Below are 13,399 nucleotides of genomic sequence, written 5' to 3' on the forward strand. Positions count from 1 at the left end.
CAATTTTGAATTAAAAGGACCAACTAAAAATATGTACAGCAAAGAGTACTTAAAATTTTTTTTTTTGAAAAATAAAGAGCTACTACCAATAAAGACGGTTTATGGACAGTGCACACATTTGTCATGCAAACATTAAATACTACTTTTTTTATTATTAAAGAAAAAAATAACATTAGGCACAATATATTTTTTTGCGCTTTTTATAGACACAAAAATGTTCAACATAAGTGGAATGGCTTACAGCACTGGAGGTTAGTTTAAAGCATGTAAACAGATAAACTATGGTATTCATACAAGTACAACAAAATCAATAAGTACAGTACACATCTCTAGAGAGAGAAAAGGGGAGAAATATATATATTTTTTTACTTATAACAATGTTGCCAATGTAGTGAAGTCTGAAATTCATTAATGATATTTGGTTATGCTATATTTAGAATAACAACACATAACCAAGCCATAAAATCGCTGTATACAAAACAAAAAATAAAAGGCAGTTCAAGCACACAACGAAAAATAAGATATTACATGGAGGGTCCTGAGACAAAGACGTCAATTTCAAGTACATTTTGTCAAGTGGGGCCAAATAGACAAATTCATTTTTCATTAAATTAAATTTAAATAATGGGTATAAGTGTGACAAAACTAAGTGCATCAGAGGCTGCTGTATGTGCATATTGGCACTATTACTATAATCAAGCTTAAAAAAAAATGACATGTAACAGTGAAACTTCAGAAAGCATGTTTTGCTATCTTTTGTTTTAATTGCTGCTAAAAATACCTCCAACATGTTCTTCAATAATTCTTTCTCAACTTTTGAAATTGCTGAGCAATCAGTCACTGCCTCTTATCAATCAGGCATGACTAGTAAACTGATGAAAAATAAATATACATCTACATTATCTTTAAAATTCAAGTATAAAACAGAAAATGGCAGCAACAAACTATAACCCTGATTTTGTTCCCCTTCTGTGACACTAAAATACTAAAACCAAAGATGAGATGGAAATGACTCATTTAAAAGAATTTCAAAGTTACTTTTCAATATTTCATTAATTTCCCACATTTTTACATCCACCAAGTAGACTTTTATATTGATTGGCACTCTGCATCTTTATCGGCCTTCAATACACCAATCAATTGGAAAAATATACAAAGCAACTAAGTAGATTAAACAATAAACTTATTGTTTATGAGTAGAATTGCAGCATTGTAGTAAACAATGATGTCCAAACCAAATCTTCAAATTTTCTACTTTGTCCATGGGCTACTACTCGAGGTAGTAACATTTCTGCAGTTTTAGCAAAGCTGCTATATTAAAGCCAGGTTAAATTGAAGCTGAAAACATGCGGGCGTATGAACATATTTCTTTCACTTGGGATAAAATGTCGATTTGGTCAAGCACTTTAAATGCACATGTATGCCATATATACATACAAATGAAAGTCAAGACAACATGAAAACAGCTAATAAACATTGGTGACTACGTGCTGCATTTGCAATCAATTATACATACTGTGTTCTACACAGTATTTACTGTATACTCATACTACTGAAAAATAGTACAAGTAGTTTGGTAGTATGCGATTTCAAACACACCCATGAACAAACTGTGTTGTGTCCTTATTATTAATCTCTATTGTTTCATGAAAATCTGCAAATTGTGATGGTCATGTGGGCACTTTGAGGTGAGCTAATGAGCAGTAATCTCCCATGTTTGGGGGTCCGTTGATGTTTTGACCTGTATTGAGCATGGGCACACGTGTAGCATATAGTATTGCAAGAACTAGTAGCAAAAGACGACTAAGGCTTATGCTAAAATAGGGCAGGGCATAGGGTCCACAATCATATGAGATAAATGCTTAAATGTTCCCTTCTCCAATACATACAGACACAGCCGCTCACATACACGTCCATAAATGAAATTCAGTAGTCCATCCCATCATCACTTTCATACCAGTCTGAAGGAGCATCCGTGCCAAAGTAACGGTCCCCAAAATTTCCTGAAAAACAATTGCTTTGGATTACAAGATACTGAATGTTCCATTTTTCCCTTTGTCTTTGCCAATCAAAGAGCTCTTACCAATCCCCGGAATGATGTGGAACTCATCATTGACATTCTTGTCCACGGCAGTGGTGATGATGCGCACCTTGGGAAAGGCGTAGGCCACTGAGTGAACCCCCATCTCCGCCATGAGCAGAGAGAGCAGGAAGATCTTATGCTCCTGGACATCATGATCCTGTAACACATGAGTTTGCAAATCACTATTTAAACCAGTTACTGTGCTAATGTAGATTTCAAGGTCTGTTTAAATTTTTTTTTAAAAAAGTACAAAAATATATAAATAAATGAAAATTATAAAGTATATCTCTCAGCTAGAATGGTGTATTTTATGCATATATATATATTTTTTTATAATTTTTTTTTACTGCAGAACAGATTTTCCCTAGAATATTTCAGAAAGAATTTCGATATTTTTATTTCATATTTTTTTATATTAAAATATTTAATATTTTATATTAATATTATCTCTGACCTAGAATAGTGTATTAGTGTCTGTTATGCACTGATATATATATATAGAACAGTTGATATAGAACAGATATTTATATAATATAATCAAATTTGACTAAACACCTGGTGCAACATATCTACAGTGCCTAGCATAAGTGAACACACCCATGCTAAAGTTGACTAAAAAGAGAGAAAAATAATAATAATATTTTGGAAATTGATCTTAATGTCTAACTAACTTTTATAAATGTGCAACATATTCCCCAAGTACCCATGTTGATAACAGAAGATTTGAACAAAGGCCAGACAAACCTTTTTAAACACCCATATCCTATGTGAACTTTGAACCCACAAAATGTAGACATTTGACCAGGATTGTTTGTTTTGTATGCAAGAGAAAGGTCAAAGATCATTCAGAAAAGTATGTGGGGTGTCCATTGAAACAGATCAGTCCGAACTGATCAAAAATCAGTTTTAGTATTAACATCACTTATCACAACATTCAGCATAGTGAGATGTTGACATTTATCTTGGACATCTTAAAAGTTAGGCTTAAAAGGCATAAACTACTCTACAATGCACTGAAAATGTAATAAAAAATAAAAACCTATCAATAGCTGTACTCATTTAAATAAAAATGCACTATGACCTTTGTGTCTGCGAAAGTGACTTACAAGTAAGACTCTGACAGCCATGAGAGCTGCCGCCCCTGTTGACACGGTGCTGTCCATCAGGATGACATAGTCCTCACTGAGGTCCTTGGGCAGACGCAGGTAATGGAGCTGCAGAGGAGATTAGACCGTAATAAGACTGAGTAGAGATTTATGTGCCATTAAGTAGTACACAAAACATGCAATACAGATGGAGACGTCAAGGAATTTGAGAATTGTTTTGAACTGAGACTTCGTTCTAAATTTATAAAGGACATCAGATGAACTTGAAGTTCAAAGAAATGCAAATGAGATGCTACAGATTTGGAGATGGGTGATATAGCTAAAAAGTTACTAAAATATATTTGTAAGCCTTTTTGCTACATGTAAATATTGATTATGTGTATTCATATTTATCAGTAAAAAAATCTTGAAATAAGGCATTTTTTCACTAAATGAATGATTTTAAGTTATATTGATATTTATATTCAGTAATATAACAATACAGAGTAAATAAATAGTTAAACATTGCTGTTTCTTAAAATGTTAAATAACATTAAAATGTTATTTAAGGGACATTTGAGACATTTGAAAATTGAGTGATGGTGCAAACAATTTTTTTGGATTCAGGTCTGATTCAGTTAAATGAAAAAGGACAATTTGAACTGATTCCTGTGAATGAAATTAACCAAACTTACCAAATCTCACTTCATTATTGGTCAAACAAAAACCGCATTCAAAATCAATGATATTCTAAATATGTAATTTTATATCGCCACCAAATCACTACAAGTACATCAGGAATATCCAACAAATAAATGTCAAATCATAAGCAGTGTTGTTAACGAAACTCTTTTTCGTAAATTTAAAGGTGCAGTGTGTGTGATTTTTAGCGGCATCTAGTGGTGAGGTTTCGAATTGCAACCAACAAAAGTTACGGCGGCCAACAGGAAAATATGTCATCGTCTGAGACAGCAGAGAGTAGCCAGTTCAGCAATGAGGTTTCTTTACAAGGATAAATTAAGAAATTATGTTTACTTAATTATTCAGTAAAACTATATGTTATTACGAATATTATTGTTACTTGTTCATCATTGTGTCAGTGTTTTATTCGCCGAACTTAGCTTGCTTCCTTGCACGAAGAGCAACATAGTAACGAAACGCATTTGTCCGTTTAGGGCCACTGTAGAAACATGTCGACACAATATGTCGACCTCCATTTTAACCCTCTCTCCATAGCAGAGAGGGTTAAAAAGTACTAGGCTAACGCGTTTCCACAACGTGTTTTGGTTCAGAGCCAGCGTCACGTGACTGAAAGCAGCAGAAACGGAGGAGCAGAGCAGCGAGAGGCGCTTCACTGCCTCGGCAACTTTAAAAGGCTGCATTGCACTGTTATTTTTAATGGTGGACCATACATAATCCGAGCCACAGGAGAAGAAATCCTTGTTGCCAAAAAAGTCCAAAATTGAACGTAAAAGGAAACGTGACCGGACATTACAAAAAACAAGAGCCAATGTCCGGATTGCTTTTTGGTACATAACAGCTACCGTAGATGCAACACGCATTTAAAAAAGCGAGGCGCTGGAGAGCACAATATACAATTTCACCGCTAGATGGGAGAAATTCCTACACAATGTCCCTTTAAGTCAGTTATACAACATTTGAAGTTTCCATTGATGTTTTAAGTACTAAAGTTACAACAAAAAAAACTAAATATAAATATTTTTTACAAAAACTAAAAAATGACAAGCACATTAAAATTACTAAAAATAAAATAAAAAATGATAGGCTAATCCAAAATATGAATAATACCATAATAGTATATAAATTATTCTAAAATAACAGTCATAAGTAGTGTACCAAATGCAAAATGAAAGTACAGCTAGAGGGAGCAGTACATCATACATTTACAAAACAATCCATCAGCGTCAGCACAGTTGTTGAGTTTATCATGTATATCACGACACGTCTTATACATCAGGCTGAATGCAAGGCATAGATATCAAATCTGACAAACCACAGAAGTGAAACAGACCGTGACCTGAACAGTAGGCTATGAGTAATTCATACGCTCTGTCTTACCAAGGCTGAGAACACAAGGGCACACGATAACACGGACACTTCTTGATCACAGCATGTTTATAGACGTGTGTGTCAGTTGGATGGGTGAAGATATGATACCTCAGGCTCTCCTGTGTCGTGATTGGTCTGGATGAGGATCTTTCCGAGGCGAATGTCCTTACAAACAGCCATCAAGGCCTGTTCCATGGTCTCTCCTGCCCGTAGAATGGACACACCAGTGATCTATCAAACGAATAAACAAGAGAGACGGGTGTATATAGACATGCTAACTATTTTGATCCACCGTTATTTTAGTTTTTCTTTTTAGTCAATTTATCTTAGTTTTATTACAGTTCAATCCATATTTTTAAAAAGCTTTTATTTTATATTTTTAGTTTTCATAATTATTTTAGTGATTTCTTTGTGCTTTTGTCTTCTTTTTTTAAATATCTATTTTGGCTTAATTTATTTTTATTTCAGTTTTACTAATTTTCAGGTAGTAATTGCAGTGCTTCAACTTAAACTGACCGAAAATTAGAATATTGCAATAAACATAAATAAGTTTAACTAATATTTATATTCTATTAAAGCTTTATTTTGATCCACCGTTATTTTAGTTTTTCTTTTTAGTCAATTTATCTTAGTTTTATTACAGTTTAATTCATAATTTTGAAAAGCTTTTCATTAAGTTTTTTAGTGATTTCTTGTGCTTTTGTCTTTTTTTAATATCTATTTTGGCTTCAGTTTTAGTTATTTTCAGGTAATAATTGTAGTGCTTCAACTTAAACTGAACGAAAATTAGAAATGTTGCAATAAACTGAAAGAAGTTTAACTAATATTTACCGGTATGTTTTATTACAGCTTTATTTTAATCAACAGAACACAACAAGTGTTCTGTTCACACTTATAGTTTGGTTCTTTTGGTCCAGACCAAAAAAAGAAAACAACACATTTAGTCCTGTTTCGCTTAGGTTCAGTGTTAAAAATGACAGTGTGAAAACAGCTTTTATGGTGTATATTTTTGCGACGGAACATCCAAAATAAAGCTGTGTGCAGGGCTAAATGCGCTAGCTCTATGTGCGTAACGTTACAAATGCTGGTGCTGACAACTTGTGTAAAATGTGTAAATGAGTCAAAACTGGGCCAGAAACCCTCCGTCACACACAAACGAAGATCTGCGGTTCTGATGCCTGTACCGAACTGTGATGAGCAACATTGTGACTATAACGAGAAAAAACAGGTACGCTTAAGCATTGTTTTTTAGGGTTGCATCTTGTGACATCATGTCCTGTTTTTGGTTCGTTTACATGTCTCTGGTCAGTGTTGCGTTCATATTTCAGTTGAACTGCACCAGAGTTCATTTAGAAGCGTTCACATTTATTGAAATGAACCGCACTAACAGAGCAATCGTTTTAATCAATCCAAACATGCCAAGTGTGAATACACCTTTAGTTAATAATAATAATAATTTATTTTCTTTCAGCAAAGCATGTACACATTTTAATCTTCAAATAAACAAACCCTTTTCCCGCTCAGCCTCTTCCCTTCATATAAAGTTCCTTGAGGAGTTTCAACAGACACCGGCTAGAGAGAAGAGGAAATAAGAATCAGTGATGGAACTAACCAGTGCAATAATCATCAATGAAGACTTGCTTCACTTCACAACATAATTGTATTTGTCCGTGGGGACGCTGCTAGATAGCGTATGCATCACTGTATTATGACCAATATCCAGAGATCGTAACATCGGGTTTAAAAGTTGGTAGTTGGTCATTAATAATGACGGTCCACTCACCTTCAGCGGCAGGAAGGACAGGGCGTGCTCTATGAGAAGCCTCATTAATCTCTTTGAATAGAAAATAAATTCATCCCGACTGGTTTCTTTATTCCTGGGGGCACAGGGGACACAGTCAATAATACACAACAGAGATGATGTGCGTTTTGGAGGAGAGTATGATACTGTAAACATGAAACACAGGTCTGAGAGGTTAGATAAAGTGAGAAAACAATCCTTATTTTATTTTAATTACCCAATTATAAAACATCAGTGGCCCAAAACATACAAATACAAATCAAGCCAGCTCAAGGCTGGCCAGCTCAAGTCCAACTCACGATGATACATTTTGCTCTTTATTTACACTTATACTGGAGTAACCCAAGGTGTTCACCTAAAGAGTACAATGGTGATGATTCTGGTTTGAAGCTAAAACCATATATCCACACCAATTTGAATGATTCTACAGTAGTGTTTTCTAAATCTACAGCATCACGGTAAAATATATTTATTTTCATCTGAGCTGCGAGCTATCAGTTTGTTAACGTGATGAGATGTGCATCATGAAGTAATGCCAACAAGTCTTTCTATTATGATGTTGGCTTTTCAAGGTGCATGCAAAAACAAACTTGCAACACAAACTAGCGCGGTATGGTTCACAAACAAATGATTCTTGTGAGCCGATTCTTTTAATGAATCACTCAAAAAGACTCAAAGTTTGAATCAGTCAGATGAATCCTTCTCTGAATGAACTGAATCTGTCAGAGTGGTTCCTGAATCAACATCTGACACACTAAAAGCAGCAGTCTGTAAACTTTTGTTGTTAAAAAAAAAATTCTCACAACTTTTATCAATTTAATGTATCCTGGATGCCAGCTCGAACCCCGCACCACAAAATTTTTAGGTCGGGAAGTTCGGTCTGGACTCGATCCGTTGAGGAGCTATTACGCCCAAACAAAAAATAGTTTGGACCAATCAAATTGTCAGGGCGGGCTTTATACGATGATGGGCAGATGAGCAACATAACGTAACCATCCACGTCACCAAAGAGTGCTTGGGTTGAATTTGTTTACAAAAAAGAATGGCTGCCGCTGGAGAATTTATGTTTAGATTCAGCCATCGCGTCTGTTATGGAAGATGTAGACTGCGCATTCATTTTAAAACAGGAACAGAGAATCGCGATCAAGGCATTTGTCGATCGGAAAGATGTTTTTGCCGTCCTTCCTACGGGATTCGGTCTATCCAATTGGCATTGCAGAGGCATTTTTTTTCCTGGTTCGGATGAAACACGCCCCATAATCACAACCCAATAGAGCAGTATCAGACTACAATCTGAGTATGACGACGTCAGGCTAAATTTAATGTGTCCTTGCTGAATAAAATTAAAAGTATTAATTTCTTTAAAAATATATATATTACTGACCCAAACTTTTGAATGGTAGTGTACATAAACAATCTATCAACAAAAAAACTCCAAATTGAAGTTCTTATGTAATGTTACATAAGCACTTGATTATTCACCAGAACAGTGAGGTCATACCTGATAATAGTGTGCAATCCTCTGACCTGTGGTGTGCTCTCCATGACGCTCAGAGTCTTGGGTAGAGGTTGACCCTGATGGGCAGATGCCAGCGCTGATCTATATGGCACATGGATATGAGATGTAAACATTCCTTTTTTCCATCGGTTGCAAACAACACATTTTGTTAATGGAAAAGAGACAAATATAATAATATTTGACATTTTTCCCCAGTGCAAATATGGTTTGAAAAGCGAGCCTGACGTGTTATGGTAGCAGGTCAAGGTAGAGTTAAGGCCGATTCACTTCAAGTCAGTATTTCCATTATGATCCATTTTTAAAATGAAACAAAGGCATTATTTACACAAATTAATCACCCTCACCCAAAAAAAGAAACTTCCCTGATCATTAAGATATTAACTTGGGTTATGTGTTGGCTTAATATAGCTAGTTTCTAAGTACAAGGAGCAGTTTGATAAGTATGTGCATCATCTGTGAAACTATCAGACTTGGTGTGAATGGGCCTTTAAATTAGAAGTAGGCAGAAGTGAGGGTATTGCAACCAAAGATCTGATGTACAAGCATTAAAGGAACAGTTCACCTAAAAACTACATTTACTCGACTCTCATTTCTTTCCAAACACGTGACTAACTTTCTTCACAAAAGAGAAGAAAGTTATACTTGAGGGAGAGTTAATGACAGTTTGAATTTTAGGGTAAACTACTTTTTAAAACAGTAAAATAATGTGATATTAAATAAAATCAAGATGGTTTAGGGCTGAATCTATACTAAATCACTGTGTTCAATTGATCGGTTTAAAATTACAATATTGTAAATGTGGAAAAACTATCACTGCCTTCTACAGCCTACAATAATCACATAAAGCTAATATTATTATATTATAGCTGAATTTCCTTCATTGTGGCTGCCAGTTTCACCAAACCTCAGCCAACAATCCCATAAAGCAAGACACTATGTCCTAACCAGGAGTGATGCGAAATGTGTTCAGCGACTGTCACAGTGTTGGGTTTGTGTTCCCCAGGTGTCCACTAGAGGTCCTCGTTATCACGGTGTCCTTCACTATTGACTTCATTTCCCAGCATTCTGTCTGTCACTGTCACTCATCAGTTCATTGCACTCAGCTGTTCCCCGTCATCATTGTTCCCAGCTGTTCATTGTTAGTCTTGTTAGATGTGTGTGTATATATTCCCTGTCTGTGTTAGTATGTGTACGGAGTCGTTGTATTTTATGTCCCCACACTTCTGAGGTTTGTTTCTGCTCGTTTCTCGTTTTTGTTGTTTTGTTCTTGGATTGCTTTTACGGTGTTTGACCCTTGCCTGGACTGGATTACGTGTACGGATTACCCATTAAACATACTGCATTTGGATCTACTGTTTCCCTGTGTGTGTGTCGTGACAGACCTGGGGAACACAAACCCAACACTGTGACAGCGACAAAGATTTTGTCTACACTGAACACAAAACAGCTGAGCAGCGTAATGCAATGATAGCCAATCAGAAGTTTTGGGGAGCAGGATTTTGGACCAATGAGATTTCATTGTGGGTGTGGCTATATAGGCAAAATGTCACAAAAATAGAAAACAAGAGACAGAATGTCCTGTCGCTGCTAAGACTGGTTAGGACACTGACAGATTGACAGTGTGAATGTTATTTGAACATTCTGAAAATATGAAGTTGAGACATACACGACATGTAAACATACAAAAGCAAGTTGAAAAAAAAAGTCATACAATAATAGTAACAAAGCTGATTGTTACTAAAGGAGCAGAACATGGTTTTATAAAGTGAGGAAGGAAAATGAAGGAAACAGAAAAAAGAAAAGATGAGAGGATGCAAGAATTTATCCTCACATATCCCAGCGGAGTTTCCTCTGAAGAAGGGAATAAATGATCATTGGGAGACAATGATGACGAGATAGAGACAGAGAAAAGAGAGAGGGAGGGGGAGAAAACAAGACTTGATTAAAGTCTATACAGAACAGATGGGACAGATGACAGCCAAGATGAGCTCAGGTCTGGGCAGTATGTCAGTGGTTTTCAGCTGAAATTCTGCTGCTGGCCTGAATAAAGTGATAAGAGGACGGCAGTCGTCTCAATAGAGACAATGTATTGATGGGATTTGCAAGCTGCACAGTACCCGAAGAGAAAAACCACTGAAATATGCCCATCCCCGTGTTAGCAACAGCATCAAAATAACCGCGGAGGTGGAGACGAGAGGTGCGCCGTGAAGCTATGGTGTGTTTTTGCTTGCAAAACTATTTTTTTTGTCTTCACATCAATTTTGTGCAATTCATTCAAGGTATTTAACAAACAGTCTCCACTTTTTGTTATCAGGAAGGATGCATGAAATTGTTCAAAGGTGACGGACTTTTTCTATTTAATCAAAGAATCCTGAAAAATCCATCACAAAAATGATAAGCAGTCCAATTGTTTTTTAACATAGATAATAATAAGAAATGATTCTTGGGCACCAAATCAGCCTATTTGAAAGATTTCTGAAGGATCATGTGACACTGAAGACTGGAGTAACTCATCTTTGCTATAGACAACAGTTATTTTAAATTGTAATTATATTTCACTTAACTGTATTTTTGATCAAATAAATACAGCCTTGGCAAGTATAAGAGACTTTTCAAAAACATTAAAAAACAGCGAATTAAAAAACCGGCCACAAACTTTTGAAATGTTATGTATTAGCTGTTTGAATTGGAACAGCCAAGACTTTAGACCAATGAGATTACAAAGTGGGCGGGGCTGTGTATCAGTTTATACTGAGGCCTCGATGACACTCATTTAATTTGTTTAGCGTAGTCGTGTTTCCAACACCACAGCCAAAGCTAGGCTTTTCCTTTGGTCTCTATTTGCACCTCTGTAGGTTTGAGGGAAAAAAAGAAAGGACAGATGAAGCACAAGTTTCAAAAATGAAGAAAAGATAACTTGAAGGGAATGAGGGGAAAAGCAGCCATACCTCACTGTGATTTCACGCTGGGATGGTTAGAGCAATCGGTTGAGGTTTTAGCAAGTATTTCATTACAAACGCAGACAAGGAGGAGAAGAATAAAAAAGAAAAAAAAGACAAACTCATGAAATGAGATATTCACTCAGAAAAAGCCATTCCAAACAGTCAGCCCCTCAACCTCTCCATGGTATACTGGAAATATTTCATGGCGATATCAGCTGTTCTTGAACCCCCCATTTAACCTGGTATAATCACATTCTTACATTTATGTTTCTCATATTTATATCACTGCAAATAAAATGTCTCAGGCTGATTTACCAGTCATTATCAGTGTGGGCATGTACAGTAGACTGCCCATATACAGACAATACATTTTCCATAGCTTTGAGGTTACAATTTTACTTTGCAAAGGGTGTCTCTTTAAATTAAAAGGAACTTTTCTGTTTCCTACAGTGAATTTAAAGAAAAATGCTTTTATTTTTAAGAGTCTGCTCTTTTACCTAGACTTTCTTTAGCCTATACTTACCCTTTATAATAAATTTACTAAGAAATTTAAATAAGGGAAATTCTATTTTGCATAAATAAAATATTATCAACAAACGTGTAAACAAATGATTAATATATTAAATATTTTATATATTAATTTGTATTAATAATATAATACAAGTAAAATGTATGAAAAACATATATTTTACGATTGAGTAGATAGATAAACTGATTGTTACCTAACCTGTCACGTTGGCAAGTCTAAGGTTCATCTAATATTTTCTCTCAAAGAAAAAATGTCATAATCATCATGCACGATATTAAAAACCTACACCATCAAGCTATACGAAAATAACACAGACCTCAAATCTGACCTCTATTGGATGAGAAACACAATGCGGATCTGTGGCTTTAGAGCATGAAATATTTTTCACAAAAGAACATGGTTCATTAGTCATAAAGATCATTCCTCACGGTGACTGATCGAGTGAAGAAGAGAAAAGCATTTTCCACCAAAGTTATGACTATAATTCATGACTTTATTCAGCCGGCCAGACAAGAAAAGGATTACATTTCAAAGAGGCTCTAAACTCATTTTGTAGAATACATCTGTCATTAATACATGCACATGAACATCACTCACCAAACTTTCATTAGTGTTCACATCTTTGTCTTACTAATAATTACCTTGGTAGACACCTAAAGTAAACATGAAATCAAAACTGACTTTACATTTGCTTTCCTAATGCAAGCCTCCTGGTTTCGCACAATATTGTCTGAATGATTCATCAGAGCATGTAAAAAGTGGATAATGTTAACCAACAACCAAATAGCCATTTAGACACAATTTTAACAAATTCACACAATCGGGCCAGGCTTTATACTGGAACAAAATGTCCACTTTTAGATACAGTAAGGTCATCATTTCAACGCTTTTTTTAATGTGTTAAAAATAATGTGGTTGCAAATGAAATTTTATGTTGATGTTTCGTGGATAATTTGAAGAAGAAAAAAAACCCTACTCTATATGGTCCTAAACTATGAGAAATGAATCCTAATGATTCTAGTTGTCCAGAAAACGAATAAAAGGGACTAAAAATGGGAAGATGGACTGTAAAATGAAGATCTAGATTACTGGCCTGACCTTTTCTTGTTTTAACCAATGCACACACTATTTAGAACAATACAGGTGCTGGTCATATAATTAGAATATCATCAAAAAGTTGATTTATTTCAAGAATTCAACTTAACAGGTGAAACAAATATATTATATAGACTAGATATATTATATATATTATAGATATATTATATTGCATTACATGCAACGTGAGATATTTCAAGCCTTTATTTGTTATAATTTTGATGATTATGGCTTACAGCTTATGAAACCCACAAATCAAAATCCCAGAAAATTAG

At 35.1% G+C, this 13,399-nt stretch overlaps 2 protein-coding genes across 5 annotated transcripts in view; both read right to left on the reverse strand.

Annotated features, from left to right (window-relative positions):
* Positions 1–13,399, reverse strand: part of LOC143729596 (uncharacterized) — a 700,608-nt gene that overhangs the window by 450,269 nt on the left and 236,940 nt on the right. The gene's annotated exons all lie outside the window — the stretch shown is intronic.
* LOC143729435 (uridine-cytidine kinase-like 1) overlaps positions 185–13,399 on the reverse strand; it is a 35,294-nt gene continuing 22,079 nt past the window's right edge. For 3 of the 4 annotated variants that reach the window (XM_077220679.1, XM_077220677.1, XM_077220680.1), the window contains 8 exons: positions 10,390–10,409; positions 8,541–8,639; positions 7,022–7,115; positions 6,748–6,810; positions 5,347–5,469; positions 3,190–3,297; positions 2,084–2,240; positions 185–2,003 (listed from right to left, as the gene is read on the reverse strand). In XM_077220679.1, coding sequence (XP_077076794.1) covers positions 1,927–2,003; positions 2,084–2,240; positions 3,190–3,297; positions 5,347–5,469; positions 6,748–6,810; positions 7,022–7,115; positions 8,541–8,639; positions 10,390–10,409 — 741 coding nt within the window. In that variant the 3' untranslated portion in view covers positions 185–1,926. Of the gene's footprint in view, positions 2,004–2,083; positions 2,241–3,189; positions 3,298–5,346; positions 5,470–6,747; positions 6,811–7,021; positions 7,116–8,540; positions 8,640–10,389; positions 10,410–11,506; positions 11,524–13,399 lie in introns of all 4 variants that reach the window. The other variant, XM_077220678.1, reaches the window with a different exon arrangement.

Source organism: Siphateles boraxobius, unplaced genomic scaffold (assembly GCF_051911475.1).
Source record: "Siphateles boraxobius isolate OS27281-9 unplaced genomic scaffold, OSU_SipBor_1 8, whole genome shotgun sequence".
Lineage (NCBI taxonomy): Eukaryota > Metazoa > Chordata > Actinopteri > Cypriniformes > Leuciscidae > Siphateles > Siphateles boraxobius.